Source organism: Tyto alba, unplaced genomic scaffold, assembly GCF_018691265.1.
Source record: "Tyto alba isolate M040663 unplaced genomic scaffold, T.alba_DEE_v4.0 Super-Scaffold_16, whole genome shotgun sequence".
Lineage (NCBI taxonomy): Eukaryota > Metazoa > Chordata > Aves > Strigiformes > Tytonidae > Tyto > Tyto alba.
In genome coordinates, this window is record NW_024881278.1 from 12539631 (window position 1) to 12566964 (window position 27334).

Consider the following 27334-nt stretch of genomic DNA (forward strand, 5'->3'; position numbering starts at 1 on the left):
CTCTTTTTCTGAAGTGCCTTGAGGTGAAAATAGCAGGTCCGCATTCTCCTGGATTATATTTTTCTTTGCCTTTTCTGAAGTATGGAATATTTCTAAGAAATTAAAGAGTCTTAACTTTTCTCTAGCCATCTGGTATCACGTTTACTATCACAACTTCAACTCCATGTTGCACTTTCAGCTTTCAAGTCTCTGGGATCCAAGAGCACTGGCAGCTCTTGGCTTTTCCAGTACTTCACCTGAGGTGATTTCCAATTGTCATTCCCATTATTTGTCCTGCTGCCTTCCCCACCCTCCCCCATTAATATTATCACTGGAAAAACAACAACAAAACCTGATTATAAACATCAGTTTTATTTACTTAATAGTGACACACATTGAGCATAAAAATACAGGAGGACTTGTCAGAGTTTTTATCCAGTTCAGCTTCTGCTCAGGTTGCCTGGGCTCAAGCTGTAGGAAAATGGGTTTATCACTGCCCCGGTTTCTTAGAGATTACCGGGTTTTGGATTTAGATCCTTACGAGGTTTCCAGGCTGCAGGCCTGTAGCCACCTTGGGCGACGCAGCGTCCCCAGCCGGTGTTTGGGGAGTGTGTGCGTGGGGGGTGCGTGTGTGTGCTTAGAAACGTCTCCCGTGACCGCGGGACGGTGCCCGCCCACCTGCTTTTAGGCAACGCAGCACCGAGGTTTGGGGAGGGGAGCGCCTCCTTCCACCTCAGCGCCGCCGTCGCGACCCCTGCCCCGGAATCACCGGGCTCCCCACGCCGCGGGTGGGGCCCCCGCCGCCGGCACGGCGGCAGGCCCCGCCCACCGAGGGGGGGCCGCAGCGGGGGGGGAGGGGCGGGGCGAGGACGGCGGTGCTGGCCGCCGATAGGGCGGTGGGAGGGGAGGGGCGGGGCTTGTGGGAGGGGAGGGGCGGGGCTTGTGGGCGGGGCGGGGCCTCGCTCTGTTCCCTCAGCTGCGGGCGGGCGCGGGAGGCCCCGGCAGCGCCCGCCGCGCCCCTCCCCGTGGAGAGCAGGTAGGGTTTTGGGAGGGGGGGCTGCCTCCCCGCGCTTCTCGCAGGGCAGCGGGACGGGCCTCGGGGCCCTTCCTCCGCGCGGGGTGGCGGCGCGGGGGCCGCCGCAGCGGGCGGGCCGCGCCCGGCCCTGACACCCCCGCCCCCCCCCCCCCTCCCGCGCAGCGATCTCCTCGCCCTCAGCCGCGGGTACACGCGTGGCGTGCATCCGCCCGAAGGGCCGGCGTTGCGTGGGGCAGGGCGGCAAGGCGGGAGCACCCTGCGAGGCATGGCGCGGGGAGGTGGGGGGAGGTGTTACCGCGTGTCCGCGGCGGGGCCCCCCCGGCTCCCCGCTGTGGCGACCGGGCCGTGGCCGCCCCGGAGCGGTGCCGAGGGGGGAGGTGATGGGGGAAGCTGTGGCCGGGCAGAGCCAGCCGGGACGGCTCCGAAACCTGAGCTCCCTTAAACTTCCAGCTTCTCCAGACAAAGTGCGGTGTTGCAAAAGGGCCCCTGCACACCAGTGGAAAAACCAGTCTTGAGTGTACCGACACACGCACGCAGCACGCCTGCCGCTCGTGCTGTGCATTTTGCGGAGCAAGGGGATGGTGTAGGTGCAAGTGTCGTGTTCTCTAAACTAAAATTATTTCTGGAGCACATAGAAGTACACAATAAGTAACCCATTACACGTGGTTACTGTCAAAAACTATCGCATTTGCGACAAGGTCTGCTATCAAAGCGCAAGCAGGACTGTATGTCATCGCTGGAGGTGCTTTAGCATTTGCAAGTTTTTTTTTATAGCACTTGCAGGAAAACTTTGTGCTTTAACACAGATTGTAAATTACAAAATCTGGAGTACAGGAAAAAGTTGGATCCTGTATTACACAACTTTTGGTTTTTTTGTTATGTAGAGGTAGCAGTGTATTTCTCTGTAATGTGTGGGTATGAGGGAACTTGTAGTTGGTCATCAATCTTGTCAACATATGTGTGTGTGGATCTGATGACTCCTTCAAGTTTCCTTATTTTTTTTTCCAGTTATATTTCTGTTTTTCATTTTCAGATTAAATTCAGTTAGAAGAATGGCTGGCAAATAGTAAGTATGATACGCTCTGCTGTGCTAAACTACGCTTAGTGGTAGTTTAGCAGTGTTAGTAACAGTAAAATTCTGTCGTTTATTTAATTAAATTTCTCTAACAGTTTCTTTCTGTCTGTATAAACTCATCTTACTAATGCAGGGAAATCATTGCTCTTCTGGAAGACCTTCCATTCCATCTCACCAGGACTTCCCACCTGAGTCTGTATGTCTTGGATCTTAATACCTCAGGCAGTTGTGCTTTTACTCAGAAGAGAGGTCATTACGAGGACAGTGTCTGTTTGTCTCTTTTCCCTTTCTTTTAAACAGTTTTCAACCTTTTGCTTTCCTTTTGCCTTTCCAGGTATGCGTATGACATTAACTGGTTGTGATGTTCTTATACATGAGCTAGCAGTCTCTGGAGGTAGTCATGAGTGCAGAACGTGTTGTTGCCTTGGCATTGCATGGTTCAGTACTTTGTCATGACATGGTAATATATTTCTAGATCCAAATTAAAATCCCACGGTGTAAAGATGTGCATGTTTGGGTGAGGGGGTGCTGGCACTGGTGTAAACACCTGAAACCATTCTTTAAGGACTTGGGTCGGTGCATGCACTGTAGCACTTGGGCCTTCACGTCACCTACCCAGCAACACGGGTTGTTTCCCTGCCTGCTTTGCTTTGGTAGTTCGTGTGCTGAATTCTTTTCACTCGTGTGACATATTGTATTCTGCCCTCTGGCCTCTGAGAGTAAAAGATGCTCTGGATACTTGCGAACGCACAGATTCTGTTTTGTTTAGTCTGCCTTTCTGTGTGCAATAAGCAGTCTTTTTTGTGTTAATTTTCAGATGTCTCTGATCTCTATTTTCAACAACTTTTGTCGTTGTACTTGACAAATCTCACCTCTTCCTGTTACCATCTGCTCAGTCAGGTCTGGCCACTTTTCATTGTGTTGCTTTTGTTTCCTCAGTATAACTCCTGTCTTTTTCTAACTTAACAGGTTCATCTCTCATCTCTTCTACACTCATGCATATTGTTCCTTTGTGCATTTTGTCAGTGTCTGATGTGAAAACACCTGTGAAAAACTGTTGTGGATTCATGTGTTTTACAAAGCTTTGTTTTGTTTTGACATAGTCTCTGAACAAATATCAGATGGTAGCAAACTTATTTTGCAGTTGCCCTACACAAGAGGTTTAATTAGTGACTTGCAGCTTAAGAGACTTTCTAGTCCCTCATACAAGAAAGCAGTTGCTGTCATGTTTATGATGTCTATAAAAGCCATTCAGAATGTAAACTCTAGCTTTTCCTTACTGGATGAAAATAATAATTAGTGATATTTTTGTTCTTGTTGAATCTAAGAATGCTTAAGCCAATGCAATTTGATAATGCTGTGGGAAGAAAGAGTCCAGCCCTTCCCGGTGGCCTCCTTCTTGCTCTTCCCTTTGTGCCAGCACATGCATTTGTACAGCTGCATAAGACTGAGCAAATAAACTAGTTGGAGAAAAATGAGCATTTTTCATGTGGACATCTTTTCCAAGTTAAGGACAGGGTGAACTATGCATGGTGTGCAAGAAGAGGAGGTTTTTGTTTATTTACTTCAAGATTAGCATCTGTAATCTACTTTTAAAATGCCTTTTATATTAGAATGTAGATTATGTGAGGTTCCGAGATAGTGGGGCAAATTTATTTGGGCAAATATTAGAATAAATGTAGTCACATAGCTTGTTGTGTGTAAGATATAAAAAACAAAGTAAGTCTCAAAACCAGACTACTTCTTTTATTTTTCCTGTTTACTCATGTTTATAGATTAAATGTAATAAAAACAAACACCAGTTGAAGCTCCACAAATTCTTTCTGTCAAGCAAACTGTCTAAACAAATTTCTGAGTAAAGAGCATTGTATAGCAATCTCCAGAATAAGAATTTAGGTTGTTTAGTAAAAGCGCTGCTTTTACCCTTATTATTTAACCATGAAAATTCAAGATGAAGAATTTTGCTTTTTCAACTGTGAGATGTAGTCTCTAGTAGTGCAGTAATGCCTGTTTCTATTAAGAATAATGTTATTTGTTACTGAACTTGCCCAAGAAGGTGTCTTACAAGTGGTAGTCAGCTCTCCTCTGGTCTTAGCATGTGAACCGTAACTAGAAAGTAACTTGGTGTGCTTGTTAGAAAATGTCACTATAACTGTATAGCCATTTCATCTTTCTTCTCTCTCCTAGGTTGCTCTAAGGCCCAAAAAATTGACTGGGAACACCAACAGGGTGGAGGTTACAACACTGTGGTAAGTACACTATTTTAAAACATAGAGGGGAGAAGCTGGGAAAGGAGCTGATATGAAATCATGAGTCCAGGACTGAATCACTTGGTGATGAATTGTCTGTAGCTTTGTGTGGGAAGATTGAAGTGCCGAGAATTTTAAAAGAGGAGAAAGTGGTAGCTGGGAGCACATTCTTGTTCATGGTGAAGGAATGGAGTATGCATGCAGAGTATGAGTACAGGTACTTGATGCTTCACGTTTTCATAAACCTATAAAACACACTAATCCATTCATCATCACCATGTGGTTGCTAATTATAGCGTTATTATTTTCATTACTGTTCAAGTGGAGAATTGGAGAGATATATTTCCCATTAATAACATGCAAATTTGGTGATGAAGTCAAAATTAGAAGTCGGCTATCCTTGACATCATACTCCTCTAGCTTTTACTAATGAACTTTATTATTTTGTAAGAATGTAATGGTAGTAATAGTTAATGTTTACAAAAAGGAAAGATTTTAGTCTCATTGCACATTATATCTTCCTATGGTAGAACTAGTCTAAAGTATTTCTAATGAGGCTGTTAATTTTTTTCCTCCTAAAGTCGCTTTCTAGAAGATGACCATAGAGGATCTTCCAGAACCTTCCTTAGAAGGAGATTCCCTTGTTGAAAGAGAACGGTTCTTATTCCCAGACTCTGAAACATCTGTTACTTTTTCTGTTGCTGCAGCACCAATGCCTTCAGACTGTGGTATGTACTTTCAACAGAAAATTAATTTGATCATCAGAGAATAAATTTGAATAAGAAATTTTAAGAAAAGCTATCAACTCTTGATTTATTCATTCTTCTCAGAAAGTTTACTGCTCCTTAAATAAATTCTCTATTATTTTTTAAAGGAAATGAAGACCTATGCTTTTTCTGTTTTTCTTATTGCATACATTTTAAATTATAATGTTGTTTCCTTCTTACTGTTTCTTCTGTGTGTGTGGTTGGGTGTTTGTAGGTTTTTTACATCTCACTGTAGAACTGGGTACTGTGTTAAGATGTAAAATTGCAGTAATTAAATGTAGTTAAGAATCTACGTCACATTTAAAACATCTAGAGCTAGACTTCTTGCTTGTGCTTTCAGTACATAAGCAATAGACTAGTGGGATATTTCTGTTGGAAGTATAGATGGTTGTGGTGGTAAGCACTGTGGAATGAGTGTTCGAAAATTATAGCAAGTATCGGTGATCAGCTGTTGAAGTAATGTTTAATTATTTTTACATGTATAAATTATATATCTTGTTTAAAATATTATTATATTAAAATGTCACTGTAGGTAAGGAGCTTCATAGATAGCTACAATTATAATGCCTTTGAACATTGCAGAAGATGTTAATAGCATCTACATACCTTAAAAATTACTGTCTCCACCTCTGTTTTTCCCATGCATTGATTACAGCAATCAACTGTATTCAGGAAAAATAAACACACGTAATGTTCTGTCTTTGACAGACTCAGCATTCTTGAGACCCATTTGATGAGTTAGCACAGGTTGGAAATTAAACAGTTCCATATGATATATTTTAGTACATGAACGTGTGTCCACATGGTTTAGCCCTGTTCTCATAACATGTCCGTCCTATTCTACTCAAAGTACTGCCATGATTTATTCTGTTCTGCTGTCTTATCCCTTAGAAAAGTTTTCTATTTGTCCTTCTTTAAACATTGTTGTGTTGTGATATCTTCTAATAACACTACAATATCACTACTATCAGTCCTACTTGGTCTGTGCCTACTCATTTAATAAAAGAAATTCCTTGTATAGGAGGTTGCTGTCACCTGTGTAACAGTAATATTACTGAATCTGGGTAAAGAAGATTAAACCCCAACAGACAAGGATTCTTGGTCTTTACGTTAAGTGCATTTATTTTTCCTTAATACAGTTGAGCTGTGTAATCAATGCATGGGAAAGATAAAGGTGGACAAAGTAATGTAAAGTATCTAAATGCCCTTGTCATCCTTTCATGAAACTTTTTGTTTTAACAGATTTTTGTGTAACGTTTCTTTGGTTTGCAAACCCTACAGCTGATCACCTGTTGCGCACGTATGGTGGTTATTACTTCATATGTTCTCAGGTTTTCGCCCTAGCATGATGATTGTAACAGTCTGTTCATTTCTGATATATAATTTGATTCTGGTTAGTAGCTAGAAAGCTTCCTGGTAGAGTAAGAATCATGCGTGTTGTGTAAGATCATTAATTTTGTTGGGTAGCTCTCTATTTTCTTCATGGCTTTCAGGATGAAATCAACTATGGTTTGTGAGGAAGTTAAACAGTAGTAGTAATAGTAATAAAAATCAGTAGGTCTGTGTCAGTTCATGGGATGTAGGTAAGAAGCACCTTTGTGTAGTGCTGGAAGATAAGTGGCTTTTTTTTTTTTTGTATTATAGGTTCAAACACAAATTCATGCTAAATATCAGTGAAGTTGTCTTCCTTTTTCATTCCTGTTGAATCAAGAAAATGCAGTTAGAGGAACTCTAGATAGCCAGGAAGCGAGCTCCATAGGTTCTTTTCTCTGTTAATCCAATCTAGAACTATGGTATGTGCTTTCTGAGGAAAGGTTATGATGATTCATCCAGAGGTAGTTTATACCACGTCATACGCCCAGGTGGCTGATGCTCTATTTTACTTAACCTGTATATCCTTTCTGAGACCTTGTATCTGTGATTGATGCAAGCTGACAATGTACACTTATTTGAAACCTTTTTAAAAGGTAACTCCCTGATAGCTGCAGTGGGGGTAAAAATTCAGTGATTTCCGTGATTCAGTCATTTGCTGATGCCAGTAGGTTCTGCTTCCATTGCCTCTCCTAATAGCCATAGCTCTCCAGATTCTTTCATAACTTTCCAGAGTTGGAAGAAATTTCACAAATTTAAAAAATAGTGTGTGTATAAACATGCACACACATATACCTGTAAGTAACATGAAATACCACACTTTAATGATAAGGTGATTTTTACACCTATATTTTGGGTTGCCTGAAGCAACATGAGGCTTAAAATTTTAAAAATGTATCTTTTTTTCTGATCTCAGTTTGATGGCTGAAGTTTTAAAGGTGTTTGTTACCTGCAGCTGCTACCAGCTGGGATTGATACATTCATGAAATAGCTGAAAATAATGGAGGCTATGGAATGCCTTCCTGATTTGTGCATGTGTTTATATTTTGGTATGTTTTATGTAAATTGTGGTGGAAGAAGGAAAAGACATGTTTTGTAGCATATGGAGAAATCATGTACACATTTAATCACTGAGAGCTGAAGAGGATTGTCTGTGCTTGGGAACAGCTTAGAATCAGCAGTCTTTGGCTGCACATCTCTGTTAGTCTGTGCCTAAACTTAAAATCAGTCTTTTGGTAACCATTGGTTGCTGATTCAAAGCTTTTTCAGAAGTATAAGCGAGACCTTAGTATTAACAGAAAAATAGACCAGATGTTAACAGAAGATTTTCTAAATTAATTCAATGTTTTGATTTTCCAGTGTGATTAGTAGTGAAGTGACTTTCTCTGCTATTCTTTGCCTCTGGATTTGAAAAACTAGATGCAAGTTAAAACTTACAATTGTACCTAATGATTCCTTCTTTTTAACAGAGTTTTCCTTCTTTGATCCCAATGATGCTGCGTGCCAAGAAATACTTTTCAACCCCAAAACATCAGTTTCTGAATTGTTTGCTATCTTAAGGCAGTGGGTTCCACAGGTCCAGCAGAATATTGATATTATTGGGAATGAGGTGAGGTATAAATGAAGATCCTTGAATGCTTTCAGTATTAAAGACGTACTATGTTGACAACGAATAAAAACAGTTCATTCAGAAGGAGAACTAATCAAGCACACAGATACAGTTTCTGCCTTTTAACAAGCAGTTACTGATCAGTGCCTTGTGTTCCATGTGTTGTCAGCTTTCATTTGGAAAGAGAGATGATGGATAAAAATTCAGGAAATTTGGGTAGATGTTTCTTCTCAAAGCAGTTGTTTAGAGACCCTTCACTTTGGTGTTTCAGTTTCCCACTTAGCAGTAAAGCCTGACCTTAAGGGAAATAATTCCGAGGCACAAAATGATTTAGGAACTGAAATCTTTTTGCAACCTGCAAAAGGCTGCTTTCAGAAGACACCTTGTTTTTCTAGTTATTCCATCCTACTTTCTTGTTTTTCTTCTTCTGGATTACTGGCTTTTGTAGACAGGTGGGGAAGTATAGCAAAGATTCTTCCTACCGTAGTATAATGGCTTTTCTGGGGCCGGGGGGGGGGGATTGTTGGGATGTCAGAGAACAAGGGGAGAGACTTCATAAATGATGTAATTTTCCTACTGTTCAGTTAAGCAGTTAACTTTTCTGCATGTGAAAAGTATGTTAGGAGTAATAATATAAAGAAGCTTGAAAATCTGTAAACAATGAAGGTTAATGATATTCATATAATACTATTTATTACATTTGTGCATGTTGCTCAGTTCTGCAGTTAGAATCTATTCTGGCAGGCTTCTTTGTTATTAGCCATTGAAATGAATCCAGGAGGTAATATATCTGGAATAACTTGCTAAATGATACTGATGTCAGAGATATGCCAGAGCTAAAGTGCGTTTGTTTTTCACTTGTCTCTCAGATTATTAAAAGGGGTTGCAATGTGAATGACAGAGATGGACTGACTGATATGACTCTCTTGCATTACACTTGCAAATCAGGGGCTCATGGTATTGGTGAGTAAAGAAATGTCATTATAGATGTAAATACTTAATTAATTCACAAATGCTAATCCCACCAACTATTTCAGAATTTTTCCTTGCAGTAGATTTTTTTTTAAGTGCTTGGTTTTGGCTCTTCTTGTGGCCATCGGAAAGGAAGATACAAAACTATAGCACAGTTATGGCTCTGTCAGTTGGTAGTAAGTTGAGTTATTGGTATAGGTGTTGCAAACAATAGTACCAGTTTAAACATATATTTAATGTAGCAAAGGCTGTTTCAGATTGAGGTGCAAACTGCAAACTAATCTATTGACAGCTTCATTGCATCAGTGAAACTAGAACATCTAGGTTGTCTGGCTGTTCTTTTTTTTTCTTCTGACATGATCAGGGTGAAAACAATTATCTTTGTTTACGTTGTTATGATCATAAATACTGGAAATAAGAGCATATTTAACTCTGTTTTTCATATGTTGTGCTACTTTTATGTTGACCCAAACCCAGTTCTCCTTTGAGTTTGAACTGAACTGAGCTGCTGAGTGAGGTTTGGCATAGGTTAGCTTTTTTCTGGTGTTGGCAGATCTTTTGACATAAACTTCAGTGTTGTGGTATGTAATTTTTTTTTCTTCTATCAGATACTAAAATCCCTGGTTTTGATGGGTGGCACATTATTTACATTAGAGATAAACAGGTAGTGTTATTATATACAGTAGTAGAGATTTCAGCCCTGTGTGGTAAAAGGCGGTTTTCTGTATCCTAATCCAAAAAAGAAAGGCACAGTAGTTGTTCTGCTGTGAGCTTTAAGGGTTTAATGTACCTTATGTGTTACACGTAAGCATGTGCATGTGTTTTTGAAGTCAGAGAAATCTCTAATGTGTATTTTAAAAAATTTACCTTGCAGGTGATGTTGAAACCGCTGTAAAATTCGCAACGCAGCTTATTGATTTGGGTGCTGATAGCAGTTTACGCAGCCGCTGGACAAACATGAATGCCTTGCATTATGCTGCCTACTTCGATGTTCCAGAACTTATTACTGTTATTTTGAAAAATGCAAAGCCAAAAGGTAGGCATTGTTACTATTGCTACTTTGTAGTTGTCTGTATTTTGTTACTGTTGACCGTAAGCTGGTGTGTACTGGTCTTTTAAGTGTGGGGTTTGTTTATCCATTATACATAAAAAATTTCTAAATTCTTATCCTTTTAGTCAGCCTTATTGTTTCATTCTTCTCTGAACCTATTTCTTTTTGGCTTATTGCACTGATTCCATTGCTGGTTTTTACACTTGAGCTTTGTGCAAGATGGTGGAGAAGTATCTAATAGAACAGAAAGCAAACAGGTTAATTCTAAGTTTTTGAGGACTAAGTGTATGCAGAAAACCAAAGATGTGACTATTCTGGTAAATTCTTAGGGTTTTTAAGAATCCTTAAACATGGAGAAGTATGTTTGAAATGCTGGGAGAAGGGTAGAGGAGAAGTGGGGATTTGGCAACAGCATGTGGCAAACTAGTGACTGAAGCAACTTTGATATGCTCATTTTTCCCACTTCTCAGCTATCTAGAAGGTCATGTGAAGGAACAGTTTGACTTTAGTGTTTGGTATAAATAGATAATACCTTTTGGAATGATAATATGATGGATTGGTATTTGGAACCCTATTTATACTAATGCAAATGGAATACAGAAATGGTTCTGAACCAGAACCATTTGTTCCTAATTTGGTCACGATATCAAAACCAGTAAGCAATTTTAATACTAAAATTATACAAGTGTTAATTTGTTCTACTGAATATCCTTCTGATTGTGCCATTTTGCAAAATGATTAATGCCATTTTTTAGCTAGTTGTAGCTAAAGACTCTCTCAAAATTGTGTAAAGCTGATAGGTTTTTGGAGTACACGAGGCTCGCTTACCACATCTTGAATCATCACAGAGGTAATTGTTAGAGCTGTTAATGGTATGACATGCTTTAGAGGTGACAAGTGTAGGTTGGTAACAAAAGACAAAATAAGACTGCAAAGTAGCTAAGTCCAAGTCACATTTCAGTAGTCTGGTCTCTGTAATTTGCATCAGCAAATTAGGTCTTCTTTCAGATCTCATTTGCATTTGGTGTTCTCATCTCCCCCTGTGCATTGCCTACAGAAGGGGTGGGAATTTGCTCAGATTTCCAAGGAAACCACTCTGGTTAAATGCCTTGGCAGTTGGCAACTCTCCGATAAGCAAATTATTTTTTTTTATCTCAGAAAAATGTATAAAATTTGCCATGTGACATGAAAACAATGGGTAGCCTGAATTAATAGGAAGAATAATCTTGGCTCCATACTTCATCAGGCAGTTTACAGAGAAGAGGGGATGTACGTAGAAGGCAAATACGCCTTGGATGCATCCATACTGGACTGGAGGAAAAAATGGTTGTTAATGTATAAATAACTTTTCAAGACAGTGGTACACTGACTCTGAGACACCCATTGTGAAACAGCCAGTACCCCAGGTGTTTCCTTTTGATTTACTGCTAAACTATTTCCTTTATGACACCCTGCAGTTAAATGCTCTATAGAATAGAGACCTGGTTTGTTCTTAGATTAAATTTTAGAGGTTTTAAATATAAAAATTTTTAGAGGCTTAAGAATTAGAAATGTTGTATGGTGCCACTAGACAATGACTCTAAGGTGCATGGGTTGCTAATAACAGACCATTGCTGCATAATAATTTCCCGTAAATAGTTTGGGGGTTGCTAGTGGGTAATGTTTGATGTGTATGTGTGTTTTTCGGTCACCTGTACTATGCCAACTTAGGCCTAGAACAAAGCTGTAAGAAAACAGTGTTTAAAAACTCCAAGTGTGAAGCTTGCAAATCTGAGGAAGTCACACTAGTATAATAAAAAAAAAAAAGACGTATCAGTTACTTTTTAAAATAGGAGTACATGCAATTGCTGCTGACTCAGTAGCTGACATTACTGATGAGTATTTCTGCACATTGGTTCCTATGTGTGCAGAAAATACTTACTTGATAGCCTTACTAAACATGGAAATTTCCATGGTTGTATGCAACTACACAGCTTCTACTCAGTTTTAAACTGGTAGTGGTGTTTTGACATTTTATATATAAAAGGTACATCTGCATACATAGCTGTTGTTATGATTGCATCATCTGAATGGAGTCTTCAAGTGTGACAATTAAAATAGCTAAGTTTGTATTCTTATTAGTGCAGTTATAAAACTGTTAAAATTTGATCCCAAATTTGTTATCTTTGCTCTTTATAAAATTCAGAGTCAATCTTTATTAGTATGTATAAAGTTGACATATTTATGCAGAGACATCTATATTTATATATATGTTTATGTTTTAATTGCCTGTAAAATATTAATTTAGTATAACTATATAAGGATGTTGATACAGTTGGGATATACTTTGTTAGTCACACTGTGAGAAGGGCTAGTGTTTTTTGGGACAGAAAGTGATACCAGAAAATACTAGGAGGCTGTACAACCCTAAGGTGGAAAGTTTTATGTTCCTCACCAGTATTTCAGATTGGAACATTATTTCTAATACTTGTTACTTTTGGTTTGTGTATTCAATCAGCTGGCATTTTTAATTAAGTCATATGCATAACTGACTCAAACTGACATCTCTCTTGTCTTTGGCTCCTCTTCTAAACTATACTAAATAGACATTAAAACTCCAATCTTCTAGAACAGTAATAACTTCATAGCAGATTGAAAGATGTATTTCTGTCAGTTGTTCCCAATATATATTATGCTAAAGCTCCTCTAGGCAAATGCAGTGCTCCATTTTCCGAACTATCAGTGCAAGACCCTTCAGAGTGCAATTCTTTGAAAACAAAGAAAACATAAAAATCACTAGCTCTTACTTTGTTCTTGCCCATTAGGAATTAATTCAATATAAAGCAGAGGTATAATCAGTTTTCTCTTACCCCACTACCTGCTCACAAAGGGAAACTGGTTGAAGATGCATCTCATTTTCACATTTGACACCTAGAAGCAATAAAATAGAAATATTTCTGAAACATTAATTTACATGCAAACCTTAAGTTACTAACTTGTTAATCTTAGCACAGTAGACTGGGCATCCTGAATAGCAACAATTTTGCAGTTAAGTCATAAGTATTATAAAATGAATGAAAGTAAAAGCTCATCTTCCAAATTGGTTCATGATGTGAATAAACAGATGCAGATAAGGTTGGTATTTTACGTATAATTACTTCTCATATGCATTTAGTACATAAATAATGGTGTGTCTGTATAAATGTTAACATAAACTGTAAAAACTAATGCCCTCTCAAGGAATCTGTAGGGTGAAATGTTCCTGTAACAGACTGCATACCTCACATGTGATGTTTCATTGCAGATGTGGATGCCACCTGTAGTGATTTTGATTTTGGAACAGCTTTGCATATTGCTGCATTTAACCTATGTACAGGAGCTGTCAAGTGTTTACTGGAACATGGAGCAAATCCTGCCTTTAGGGTAAGTAGTTAGGTTGTAGATTTACCAAAAGGTGAAAAAAATACCTGGAAAAATTGAACAGTCTCTCCAGGATTTTGGTTAGCTAAAAAGGTGTTACATGGAGTGATGGTGCCTCAGAAAAATAATTTATAACTTGTAGCGGATGATTTTTTATGCTTTTTCATACTTGTGTATTGAAGTTTGTGTTCTCGTGTTGCAGTCTAGTTTATTAGTTCAAGTATCTTTCAAGATGTTCTTCTATTTGTTGTTTGAACTGTTATTAGTTAATACTCCTTTGTGTCTTGCAACAGTTGTCATGGCAATGGTGGATCTTCTTAGAAATACAGGAGTGCAATCTGTGACCTCCAGAAATGCAGTGTATTGCTTAGCAGTAAGCTTAGTGTTAGCATAAATAACTGATAATGAAGAAATGTTAACTGCTCTGCTTTCTAGGTCTGAGCTAGTGGAATGTGCTGCTATACGTGTCTTGCCATAAATCTTTGGGTTTTCATTGTTTTCTGTGTTTGTTTTTTGTTTGTTTTTTAGGTTGGTGGTTTTTTTTTTTGTTTGGCTTTTTGGTATTTTGTGGTTGCGCGTGTTTTTTTGTTTTTAGCATAGGCAGGATCTCTGTTTTCCGTTTTCAATTTCTTTATTCTTAATTGGGAAATGATAATTGTTTTAAGGGTACTAAAACGTCATTGTTTTATGTATCACTGAAGGTATAAAATCTTCTGGAACATCTTTGTTCATACAGTTTTTCACGATATTCAACCTAGATCTCTTTAAAAATGCTATTTTTCTTCTTTATCTCAGTATCTAGTGTGTATGTACATGCTTCACATTCTGTGGCACCTGTATGTTTAAGAGCCTTTTGTCACAGGGAGTACTGCTTTGTAGTTGCACGGGCATTCTGAGCTGGCAAAAGGTGGCTCTGCCCTTGAGGAAAGCAATCCTGTGCCCGCTCTTGCCGCCTTGCCTCTGCTCTGCCCCTTACCTTGTGTTGACACAAAGAATTGCAGGGCACCTGGTGGGCTCAGTTGGGGGATGGAAACAATCACTAATGTGGTGACTAAAAACTCAAAACGAACTCCCGGCTCAGCTTTAACCCAGCTATATCATGGTTTTAAGGAGCTGTGACTGGAATGGGGCTTTTACTTACAGAAAGACTGTAGATTTTTAAGGAATGGTAGGTGTTTAATTCTTCAATCTCACAATAAAGTTCTGACCAGAGACAGTGTGTAGAGGTTGCTTGTATGAGGACAGCAGGGTGTAAATGCTGAGTAAAGGTGATAGTTTTCTAGGGATGAGACAGGGAGGTAGGGGGCTCAGAGAAGTTTTAGCTTTTAGCAACGACAGTCTTGCTCTGCGTCATTCCCTCTTTGAGCTTCTGGTAATTTCTGAGTCCAGGGGCTCAGTTGAGACAAGTTTGGAAGATTGAGTTCCACAAACTTTGTGAAGACTTCATGTAAATTGGCAGATAGACGAAGACCCATACTCATGCCTTTGCAGAAGAGAGTGTGGGTAGAAAGTGCCACTGTAGCAGCCTGACAGCCCAACAGTGTACAGGCTCTCTGGGCAGCTGGCCTTGAGTTAAGGTTAACCCCAGGTGAGCTGGTGCTCCAACAACGGTGACCTAGGGTGAGTGTCACCCAGGATATACAGGGAATCACAGTCACTGCTCTCTGGGAATGGGAAGTGTTTGGAAAGGACTCTGTCCTTAATTGATCTCTCATGGAATAGTCTGTATCTGAATAAACCTGAACAGCTTTATTCAAGTACCTATATGAGGCATCAACTTTGTGTATTCTATCTGTGCAACATATATTAATTAAATTCTATCTTACATTTGGAGTAAGCCTCACCAAGGAGTAGACTATACGCTGGGTAAAGATAAAATCTTTGGGAAGTATTAGCTTTACAGTATTGGTATTACAGACCAGGATTCTTGCTTACTTTTCTAAATCTGTGTTCAAGTACACAGATATAGATATATAGATAGTTATATACACACACGTGCTTTTCATGTGTTCTGAGTACTAATAATGTTCTTGAGATTAAAAATTTTTGTAACATCACTTTTGAAAATGTCACTGTAAATGCTAGTTTATGTATCTAAGGATGTTTTGGCATCCTTTGAAAAGGTGGATATTTTTATAGTTGTTTATATTCTAGGAAAAATATCTAATGAAAAGGGTTAAAAACTTCAGAAACTGCTATGGTGTTGCTTAATCAGGTTTATCTCATCACAACGTTAAATCCTGTGCTATGTTTCTACAGAATGACAAAGGGCAGATTCCAGCAGATGTGGTTCCTGATCCGGTAGATATGCCACTGGAAATGGCAGATGCAGCAGCCAGCGCGAAAGAAATAAAGCAGATATTGCTGGATGCGGTGCCTCTCTCATGTGACCTCTCAAAAGCCATGATTCCAAACTATGATCACGTCACAGGCAAGGCCATGCTTTTATCGCTTGGCCTGAAACTGGGAGATCGTGTTGTTATTGCAGGACAGAAGGTATGATGAGCAACTGGATACCACCCTCATAATTTTTGGGCAGTCAATTTTTTAATCCCTTTGGAGACATATATCAAATCTGACGGTCTAAAACACTTTCTGGAAGATAGGAACTCTGGATGGCAGTAAGCATCTGGTTTCAGAAAGTAATAAGCTGAACAGTTATGTGTTAAAGAAAGTCGCTACTGTGAAAAGCTGTTTTGACAGGCACGGACTGCATTTTATATCCGTAACCAATTTTGTAACGGTCTCCTGTAGTACAGCAGCATGACTAAGCTTTTACTAGCATTTTTGGTGTCAAAATGATGGTAAAATTTACCAATTACTTTGTGAGTTACCTAGCTTCCAGTTGTGAGTATGCATTTATCAGTTTCCCCTGATGGTTTCCAGAAGGTGGTAAACGAAAACTTCAGTTCTGCTTAGCCTAGAGTAACCCAATTTCACTGGTGCAATGCAGCTAAAATACTTGAAGCAGTGCTGTGCCAGTGGGCTTGTTACAGGGTTCTGTGGAAGTATGAGAATGTAGCTAATACTGGTCCAGCTCAAATGTGAATGGCTTTTAAGAAGCTACCTTGCTCAACACATCTTAAAAAATGTATTTGAAAAATGTAACATTGATATTGCAGTTAGTAGTCATACCTTTTATTTGCTCTGATAGGAAGGGCTCTGAGATGATTTAAAAGTGCTAGAACTCTTTTAAAGATTTCAAATGTTTTTCTGGTAAATATTGAAGGCATTTGTGAGCAAAATTTTATGTTTGAGTAGCTTTACCTTTAATATTTTTTTTAGTATAACTTCAGATTTGTAATTGTCACAACTGAAGTGTTCTAAAGTGAACTGAAAGCGCCGAGTGGGTTCCATTCTGTATTTTTATTTGGTGTATTCTTGAAATTGGGTCAGGAAAAGTGAAGGAATCACTAGCTATGCAGAAGACATTTTAACAAGTATGTACAGGAAGCCACTTATTCTTTAAAGACAGTAAAAAGTTCATGGAAGTTTCTTTTACAGAAGGCACAGTGAAAGCAAGGAGAGATAATGTAACTAAGTTAATAGAGGCTTTATAGCAAGAAAGGGAAGAAATTAGTCCTCTTGGGTATCTTTCCTCCAAGTAAGGCCCGTAGAACTGTTTGTACTGTAATGTACTTACTGTGTATGGATAAAGCTTCCTGGATTTGATGATTTTTTTTTTTTTTTGGGGGGGGGGGAGGGGGGAGGAATATGCTATTACAGTGGCTTTTAATAAGTTGTTGGAAGCAGTTTTTCCTGCTGCCAGAGGCCAGCAGGGCTTTCCAGGTAGCTTTTTTTTTTAAGGGAGCAAAAGCTGTCACATGGCAGGTGGGAAGGAGGAATGTGATTGTGCTTTTTGGTCTTCCTTTAACATGTCTGCTTTCCTCCCTTCCTTCCTTTGTGTGCGAGGAGCTGTTCTGCATTACTCCCACGTTTCCTACCCATTTTCTCCATTTGTCTCAATGAAGAAGTTGATCTCAGCCTTGTCTTCCCGTCTCCCTTGATGCTCATAAATGTGTGCAGGGTAGAGCAAAAGTGAGAACAGGATGATGAAAATGGTGCCCAATTCTTAACCTCCTCTTGCATCAGTTCTCATTTCCGGAATATGGGAGCTGGGACAAGGGCACTGGAACAGCAGCATTTTTACAAGCAATGTTTCTGGATTCCTGTTCTCCTTCCTGCTTCTGCAGCCTCCTGGCATATCAGCTTTATTGAAGCTTGAAAGCCAAGCACAGTAGATGCCAGAGGGAAAATGGATTCCACTCTTGATTCCTACCGCACCTGTCACTCTAGTTCTCTTACAGGGCAGGAAGATGCGTAAGCAGGTGTTTGTGTACATGATTTGGGGTCCCCCAGCTTCACTGGCTCCTGCTGTGCTAGATTATATGTTATCTGAATGGACACTCAGTGAAATGTGTGTGCAGGGAAACCAGCAGCTGGGAGAAAACTCTTTTCTCCTGTTCCTGCTGTGATTCTCGTGTGCAAGCACGGGGCAGAGGACATCTAGCACAAATCTGAGGCTTATGGAGAATTGGAGCCTCAGTTTTACCATCTCCACTTCCAGTTTGAGGTGCCTGCTGGCCTCTCCTCTGCTCAGTAGTGCCCTCTGCCTGGTGCCTGGGGACTGCAGGGATCTCTTAGGCTGCTTGGCCAAGCGGTTTCTGGCTGAATTTGGTCTCTGGGGTGGTAGCTAAAAAGTCTAAGTCTAGATTAGTGTGATGTACCTGCCCATAGCAATCACATTTAAAGGAGATCTTCAGAGTAAAAGATCAACAGGCTCAGGGTCATGTTCATTTCTTTACAGAACATTAAGAAAGAGTAGCTGGAAGGTTTTATAATAAAGAAAAAAAAATAGTTTCTGTCTGTTTACTCTCTGAGGGCTGGATTAGACAGTGAAGTTGTAGTAAAAAATGAACTAATAATATTAAGGTCACAAGAGATAATGAAAACCAAGCAACTGAAAGATCAAAGGCTTTTATTACTAAAACTATTTAAAAATCAAATATAAAAATGAACTTAAATCAATGTCAAATGCATCTGTATTAGTTATTTTTCCCCTATTTGGTTGAAGTGTGTGAGCTTATAATGTATATTTGTGGAGACTGAGGTCCACCAGCAAGACTGGTCTGTCTTGATATTCTTGATATATTTATCTGTTCAGAGTATTTGGTATAGTATATATTGAAACAATAACAAAATATTTAAAACATTTGCTGGCTTTTAAAATTTTGTTTAAACTTAAGGAGAGAATAAAAGACTTATGTATCTTTTCCAAATTAAAAATTAAGTATGGTCTGAAGTTTACTCTTTCACCTTTGCAATATATATAAATATATATATATATATATGCACACACTTGTGTATATATATTTATACACAGATATATTTATAGAATTTTTTATCTAGTATTTCCCTGGAATCTCCAGTTCAGCAAGATATCTAGGAATGATTCTGGAACTATTGTTGTGGAAGACACAGAAAGTAAAACTTCTTGTTAGGCATATGTTCCTGTACCTTGCTGACTTGGAGTTGTACTGTGCACTGTCTAATTCTTGTTTTTACGAGATCTGTCAATAACTGCTGCTTTTGTTTAATATAAAATATATGCAGAAAGACTAAGATGTTTTGGAAAATGCATTGGCTGGCATTGAAAGATAATGATTGTCAGTAATCGAGGGAGATGGTTACGTTTGTATTTCTCTGTTCTGATCTAAAGCTTGGAGATGACTTGATGTGTCCTTCATAATCTGTACTACATTCTCATGAACAATACGTGTTTAACAAAGTCATTCTGTGTTGATGCTTTTTGTGTTAGGTTGGTACATTAAGATTTTGTGGCACAACGGAATTTGCCAGTGGCCAGTGGGCTGGCATAGAGCTGGATGAACCAGAAGGAAAGAACAATGGAAGTGTTGGCAAAGTCCAGTACTTCAAGTGTGCACCGAAACGCGGTAAAACCTTTAATTTTTTCTTAAATTATTTAAAAACCTGAATTTTAAAAAAAGTGTTGGAATATATTGAACCTTTTGGGAGAATAAAAACAGATAACAAATTCTGTAGCTTTTCCTTGTAGTGCTTTTTTGGTTTGTTTTATTGATTCTTTCAACTGTTCCTACTGCTTTGGCTACAGCTATTTGCAAAATCACTGAAACAACCAACCAGTCAAAATTTCTAGTTATTTCTGGTTATTTCCTTGAAGCTGTAAGAGAATAATATTTCCTGGTTTTCCATCTATATTGTTGAAACTACTTGTTTGTGTTGTAACAATAATTGCAATGTTTCTTTATTTGCTTTGTCTTCCTGTTAAAGAGATTCATGCTTGCAGTTGTTTTCTAACTTTCAGCTTGAGGTATTCCCATTGATATTTCATGGACACTCATGATGTACAAAGTCCTGTGTTTTGTAACAGCAGAGACTAAATGTTACTGTTAGGACAAAAAGGAGGTTCTAATGGATAGTTTTACTGACTTCCTGAATTACTCTGTTCTAGTTGCTTGAGAAGACATTTGGTTTCACTGTTTGTTTGGGCCAGTCCCTCCTATCCTACAAGTGCTCTGACAGCATAGCAAGCTATGATCGTGGCTGAAAAAAGCCCTAAATAAGAGATAGTAGACAGAAAGTTTTGTTACAGTGATATTACCCCTAGTTCTTTTTTGACACATACAGTTTTCTCTACAGGTATATTTGCACCTCTTTCTAAAATAAGCAAGGCTTCTGATTTCAAAAAAAGCTTTGTAAGAAGTTCTTCCATGCGGTCTTCCCCTTTGGTCAAATCTAAGAAAATAGATGTGACTCATGTAACTTCCAAAGTGAATTCTGGTAAGTATTTTCTTGTATGTTGAGACAGGATAGAGAGATACTCATCTTCAAGAATTAGCACCAATCCTGTAAAACTTGTTATTAAAATACTTGTTTGGAATTAGTTCATCACTTCAGAGGAGAAGGTGATGAGATATTTATTAACTATGTGTTCTTATTAGAAGTTCACTAGCCTGTAAACTGGTACTGGAAGGACATTACATGTAGCTTTTCAGTGATTACAGTGATCTGATGTACCAGGACAGGTTATAGTCTTTACATACTCTCTTAAAAAAAAAAAAAAAAGTTCACCACAACGTTATTCTCAAGCCATGAAAGTGATTTCTGATTGGCTGTGATATCAGTTAAATGTCTAAACTTAATGTGATTCTGTTTACTAAGATCTTCCTGGGTAACCCAAAGCATCTTACTGAAATCACTGAAAATCTAGAAACTAATCTACATAACTTTATGTATAGAAATTGAAGAAATTTAATTTATTTTCTGGCAAAATAATCAAGGAACTATTTAACTGATTGTGTTTTTTCTGCTAATTAAGTTATCTGAGTAAAACCAGAGGCAAATTAGAAGAGAAAGGATGTCCTTGTAATAAGGCCTCAGTCTACTGATTGGAGTTACAGGCTCAGTCCCTGGCTCTGGTTTAATTTCTTAGCAATTTACTCAAATTACTTAATCCTTCTGTGCAAGTTCCCTCCTTGTGAAGTCAGAACGATGCATCTTTTCTGATTGTTTAGTTTCCAGGGTATTTGCAGTACAGACTCTTCCCTGCCATGTACAGTGCCCACCATGCATAATCTGGCCCCGTGTCTGGCTGGGTACATAATTATGTCATTAAATATATTACATTAGCATTTCTTTTGCCTTTTGAACACTATTTAGGTGACTCATTATAAGGCATCACATCTTAGGGATGGAAGATATTTGTACATTCTCATGGAATTTTCTCAAGCACCCTAAAATGCTACACACTTTACCAGTAATACTCAGGGTATGGAAACAAAGGGCCAGGCTGGTGGAAGAGATGCATTTTTGGCAGCATTTTGGATGACTTATGTAACTCTCTTCTACATAGATTGAGGAGGGAAGTAAGTTTTAATTAAGTGTATTTACAATTAGCAGAAGATCTAAGCTATTTATAAATGGACATCCTGCATAAAAAGCTTCTCAGAATAATGCGTTTGTTAGGAGTATGGCTCAGGAGCAGATCGAAGTTGACTTTTTCTGTTAAATATATTTCAATGCTTGATTCAGTTTGTTGTGAACTGTCCGTAACTCATTAAACTGTAATGGAAAGGACTGTTTCCTTTGCCACAGAAGGTGTGTTCATAAACCATTTTCTCTGTCACAAAGGTGCATTTGTCTCCCTGCAAATTTTAAGCAGTTGATACTTTGCTTTAGGTAAAAACCAGAGTGAGCATCATCTGCCCAGCAGGGCTTACATCCACTAACAGCAGTCTGGAAGCTGCCGTTTGTAAGATGTGCTTGTGTTGAAAGGTCCATTAGAATTAATGTGCTCTCTGGCTGGAGTGGGAGGATAAAGCTGCAGAGGCAGAACTTTGTGTTGCAGTATTTATGTGCATCACCAGTTTACATTTCTTTCCCTTAAACTTCACTCCTGCAATACACTGCTTTGTAGTGATCCAAGGAAAATTAATATGCTTTTTGTAGATACAAGCTGCAATGTGAAATATAATACTGTATAGAGACTTTCAAATCTGATTTGTTTCTACTGGATTTGAGTAATCCATCAGTTTGATGATAATAGGTCTTTTTCAGATTTTTAGGAAAAGGATTGCTATGATCAAATTAGAGAAATGTGTTATCAGTCACAAACACTGTTTTTTTGATCTGATGTCTTAATGGCTAAACGATAAAAATTTTGGAAAATGCAGTACGTTTGCAAACTAGTTCAGTCCCTGTAGCTGAATTAAGATGAGAGATGTAGTTAAATAAAAAAGATGTGATTTTTCTTTCATGACAGGGAGGGGATAAATCACAGATAAGCTTGTTCTTCATTGAGTTAGGGTGGGAAACTGTCAGAAATGCAAAATGACTGTTCACAAATTATAACTTATGTGGCAGTACTAGTTCATTGCCTATCACAACACTGCGGCTCTGAGTTAGGCTCCTAAAAATTGTATTGGCATATTTACTTCATTATTTATAGACTGAATGAAGATTTGGGCTCAACACTCCCCCAAAACTTTTGTGTGTAATCTTTGATGCAGAAATTGTGCGATTCATACTAGTGAATAGCATACCTTAACTACTATAAAAGTGAATGTTGTGTACGTAATCGATGTAAATGTTTGAAAGATTTAAGTAAAACTCTTTCAATGTAAACATTAATATTTCACAGATAATTTATTGTTTGGCAAGATAGTTTGGACTGTTTTAATATGTTAAGAGGTTTAACATCTGTTCTTACCCATCAAAACAATTCTGCAGTCTTGTTTTACCCATTTATCAAGTCTAAGGAATTGTACAGTTTTATCCATTTTATCCATGCATCCACTAATCTGCAAATCTGTCAGGTTTTTTTCCGTACATGAATTTCCTGCAAAATTATTGTTCATTGTTAGGATGTATATATTTAATTGTATATCTTCTTTTTATAGGCCTAAGTATGGCAAAAAAAGACAGTGCTTCTGAAACCAACTCTTTGACTGCTAACAGGGGAAAAACTGTACCTGCAAAAGATGGTAACTATTTTTTTTTTTTAACATCATGAGAAAAATTTTGGGTAGGGCACAGAAAGTATTATTACTGCCTTACCTCTGTAAAAGTCCTGTATCTACACTATAGAAGAAAGTTGCCTTGCCTGTCTATACTCAAGTCCCAAGCAGGCTGTACACGTTTAGTTTACTAGGAGCAAGAGTAATTTGTGTGGATGTTTGGCTGGCATTCTGTGTTGGTTTGGTAACAGCTTCCGTCCAAATACATGGACAAGAATACAGACAAGCCCTTAAAGCTGGAAGCTGTCTCTTAGTAAATGATCTTACAGAGGATCTGCAGAATTACCTTCTAAGTTTTCTGAGGGAGACCTTTTGCCCTGTGTCATTACTGCTTAGTTTTTAAGGAAGAACTGTGTACGTATTCTGTTGGAATTTTTATTCTCTCCTACATCTTTATCTTCAAGGTCATATAACAAACTGTTACCATCTAACAGCACTTACCAGTCCTGGCATTGTATCATGGAATACTCATAATAACAAGCTTCAAATACGAAAAATGAAACTCTAGCTTTTTAAAAAGTTCCTTTTACATATGAATCATTCTCTGCAATTACCTAGTTTCAGAATTGGATAGTGACTTCTACTGCATCACTATTTTGTTTGCTGAACTTTAAACATAAAGGGACCTCACTTTCAGGAATGTGTTTAACAAACTGTAAAAACCACATCTCCTTTGAGCTTTTGTCTATAAATTCATACTATAAGTGTTGGTAAAAGCATTATTTCTTTGGAATAATTTGAATTGTGAATTTGGATATACCTTCTTTGAAGAAAAGCGTCTTTATATATCCTCTCTCAGTGAACACTTGTGAGGAAGAGATTTGGGAAGAGGCTGGTGTAAGGTATTTAAGCACTGTCCTGTATGATACCTTTTCGGAGGCAAGCTAAAAAACTTGTGTAGACAGAGGTTTCCAACATCTTGTTCACGGAGGGCACGTAATGGCTTGGTCTTCAGGTTCTGGTCACCCAGTGAAATTAATTTGGAGTACAGTGTCTCAGTTTGATGGGTACGATATGATATCTGCAATTAATAGAACACCAAAGGCTTTGCAGGCTGTAAGTGATGGGGAGTGAAGCCTCATTTTGGGATTTAGTAGTTTAGGAAAATCTTTAGGAAAATCCAACATCCGACTTAGAAAGCAGCTGTCAGTGGTTCTTTGTCAAATAAGAAGGCTATTTCAGCGTAGGGTTTTCCTGGAGTTTGTGCTGAATCTGGTTTTTGTTTTTTTTCAACACCAAACCCGCCCAAAGCCCTTGACAAATAAGAAAGGTCTTGGGGCAGGGGGGAAGGTGGAGAGGAGAAAGGACAACTACAAAGTTCTGTAGCAAGGCTGAAACAGCCAATTGTATAAATGCACCCTGGGAATGATATGCCTGGTAATTGTTTGTAGAAAAAGGACACGGGGATGTTATTACAAGGTAGATGTGATAAATCTATGTCATGCCATTGCAAAAGGAGAAACATACAGGAATGTATAAAAAGGAGCGTCAGCTGTGAGATACATGAAGGGACCTGGATGCTTTACTTGGCACAGGTAATGCCTCAGCTGAAACACTGCATCTAATCTTAGACACTGCATTTCAAAAAGATGTGAATCAACTCGAGGGAAGTCAGAGCAGACACCACAATAGCTGGAGGTATAAAACATGACTTAGGAGAAAAGACTGTTGGAGTCTGTGACTGTGTAAATAAAAAGACAGAAGATTAAAGGGATAAACCAGGAAACTTTCAAATATAAAGAACAGTGTAACCTATTCTGCATGTGTAACAAGAGTGAGAAATCTTGAGCTAAAACTGTGTTAATTTAGGTTTTATATTAGGGGGAAAATACACTGTAACAGTACAGATAGTTATGTGGTGACATATATTGCCGAGGAAGCCCCTGGATCTCCCTGATGGGAGGTTTTTCAGAACAGGTCAAATACTCACCGGTCAGGGGTGAACTAACAAACAGCTGTTTTGCCTGATGGAAGAGGGAATGGATTAGAGGACCTGCTAAAGTCCCATCTGCTCTTCCTTCTCCTGCCCCACGATTTCCCACAAAATGAAGCATCTCAGTGGCTGGTTTAGTTTCAGCAGTTTTTGTTGCGTTCATGTAGGAGTGGTCTGACCTCCAGTGAATCCATCACTGAACTGACTTCTAAATATGAACCTGTAGCATGTGTTCAGACACACATGTGTAGTTATACCTCGGACTTGGAGTTGAAGTTTGCCTGTTTAGTCACCATTTATTTAGTAATTTGCATTTTTCTTCACTGTAGCGTAGCTCCAGCCAGTATCTGAGAGTCTTCAGATTTCTGTCCCCAGATACCTGAGCTTTTGCTTTGACCCACTGCATTTGCCTTTTGGCATTTCTTTACTGTTTTGCCGGGTTGGAGGATTAAATTACATTGGACATGCTACCCCTGTGTTGATATCGAGGTGCTTTGTGATAACTAATGAATTAAGACTCTCAGCATTCTGGAAATTTCTATAAGCAATATTATCTTAACCTTTCATATTGAGAAACTGATACATGGACATGTCTTGCTGTACCCTGCCTCATTTGGGGCAGAAGTGGGTAGAAAAGGGGAGAACTGGGAGAGCCTTGAAAAGGAAGAAAGCTGAACATAAGTCTTATCGGACAGTTTAGACATCAGGGTTTGCAAATGGAGATAAAAGTGATTTATTTCCCATTCTTATTTTATAGTACAGATTTTAATATTAATACAGTATGTAATGGAATATAGTAGGCTTTAATCCAGACAATAATTCACTCAAATAATACCACCTTCCTTCTACTTTTCATCAAATCTTTAATAGGTTGGATGCTGGAAGTATAGTGGTATGTTCTCTTATTACTAAGGCTCCCATGTTTTAATAAATATGCTTGGGACTGTTTAGAAGAACTTTCATAGAGTCATAAAGAAGGGGCTTTTGGAGACCTCTTCCAACTCTCAGCTATCACCTTATTCCCAAAGCAGGGTCGGATGTACCTTTGTCGTTCCTGACAGGTGTTTGTATAAATGCTGCTTAACAACTAATTTTGGCTCTCTACTTTGTATTCTGCCCACTGTGGGGAACAGATAACCTCCTTCTTACAGGAGCTTTCCCTTCTGCTTAATCTGTCCTTTTCCGAATACGATCTCTGAGGATTATTTCCATTTATGTCTTTTAGGTTTTCCTGGGTACAGCAGTTCTTCCTCTTCTACTACCTCCTTGGAAGGCAAACAGAATTACACCAAGAAGCAGAACTCAACTAGCGGCAATAAAAGGGCACTGACCAGGGTGTCTTCTGCCTCGTCTAGAATTAGTGCTGGTATGGTCTGTTTCACTGAGGTGTATTTTCATAGGTGGGAGTTTACTGCTGTATTGAACAGTTATGCAGAACTACTTGTGCTGTTTCAGAATCTGAGATAGTTCAAGACAGACACTTGGGAAGTAGTTTAACTATAAACTTAAGTTTGGCAATTTTAAAAAAAGTTTTTTAGAACATCTTCAAGAGGAAAACTGTACCTTTCAACTGCAGAGGAAAGGCTGTAGTCCACAGTTTTCATACTGAAGCAAACCAAGTCTTTGTCTAAGCAAAATTTGCAGCGTGTTGCCATGTGTTAAAGGTACACTATATTAAAGGTAGATACTCTTTTGTCAGTCAGTTGGCTCACCATTGAAGCATTTCTTAAATTTTAAAGAAATAATCTCACTAATTTCAGATCTTGTTTCCTCTGTTGACCAGGGTTGTACAGTTCTTCTCCAGCTATGAGGAAAAATCCTTTTGATGAAGGAGAAATTCAGGTTGGAGACAGAGTACTGGTGGTAGGACAGAGAACAGGCACTGTTAGATTTTGTGGGACGACAAAATTTGCACCAGGTATTTGCAATACTTTTTTGGTATGTTGTAAAATCAATATGGAATGGCTTACATGTGAGCACATGAACATTAAGAGAACTCCATCTTTTTTCCTCACTCCCTCCAAAACAATTCAGAATTTACTGGTGTATTTCAAAGTTCTTTCTCCCTCTGATGTTTCATTGAATGTTTTTTACTTTAATGCAACTGCCAGTAAAAAATAATAATTTAAAATGTGATTTTTACTTGTCCACTAACACAGCTTAATTCAGAGAAATATTTTGAAATGTAGGATTGAAATTGTAGGTATTGTTACAAAGCTTTCTGAAAATCCTCAGTTTAGTCTCCAAAGTGGTACATAGTTTACTGAGATCACATTGCTTTGCTCCTTACTTTTTGTAGTAAGCCTTTTTGACACAGCTCATCTCTTACAATCCCG

The 27334-nt window shown here is 38.6% G+C and overlaps 1 protein-coding gene across 8 annotated transcripts in view; it reads left to right on the forward strand.

Moving 5' to 3' along the window:
- Positions 1-928: 928 nt before the first annotated feature.
- The window catches only part of CLIP4 (CAP-Gly domain containing linker protein family member 4), a 32504-nt gene continuing 6098 nt past the window's right edge, over positions 929-27334 (forward strand). For 2 of the 8 annotated variants that reach the window (XM_042789516.1, XM_042789523.1), the window contains exons 1-14: positions 929-1015; positions 2049-2081; positions 4278-4339; positions 4921-5067; positions 7947-8086; positions 8956-9049; positions 9933-10094; positions 13393-13511; positions 15768-16004; positions 19327-19462; positions 20190-20330; positions 22949-23032; positions 26224-26364; positions 26782-26916. In XM_042789516.1, coding sequence (XP_042645450.1) covers positions 4935-5067; positions 7947-8086; positions 8956-9049; positions 9933-10094; positions 13393-13511; positions 15768-16004; positions 19327-19462; positions 20190-20330; positions 22949-23032; positions 26224-26364; positions 26782-26916 — 1522 coding nt within the window. In that variant the 5' untranslated portion in view covers positions 929-1015; positions 2049-2081; positions 4278-4339; positions 4921-4934. Of the gene's footprint in view, positions 1016-1185; positions 1202-2048; positions 2082-2223; positions 2287-2424; positions 2551-2907; positions 2991-4277; positions 4340-4920; positions 5068-7946; positions 8087-8955; positions 9050-9932; positions 10095-13392; positions 13512-15767; positions 16005-19326; positions 19463-20189; positions 20331-22948; positions 23033-26223; positions 26365-26781; positions 26917-27334 lie in introns of those variants that run through there. The other 6 variants (XM_042789517.1, XM_042789519.1, XM_042789520.1 and 3 more) reach the window with 6 other exon arrangements.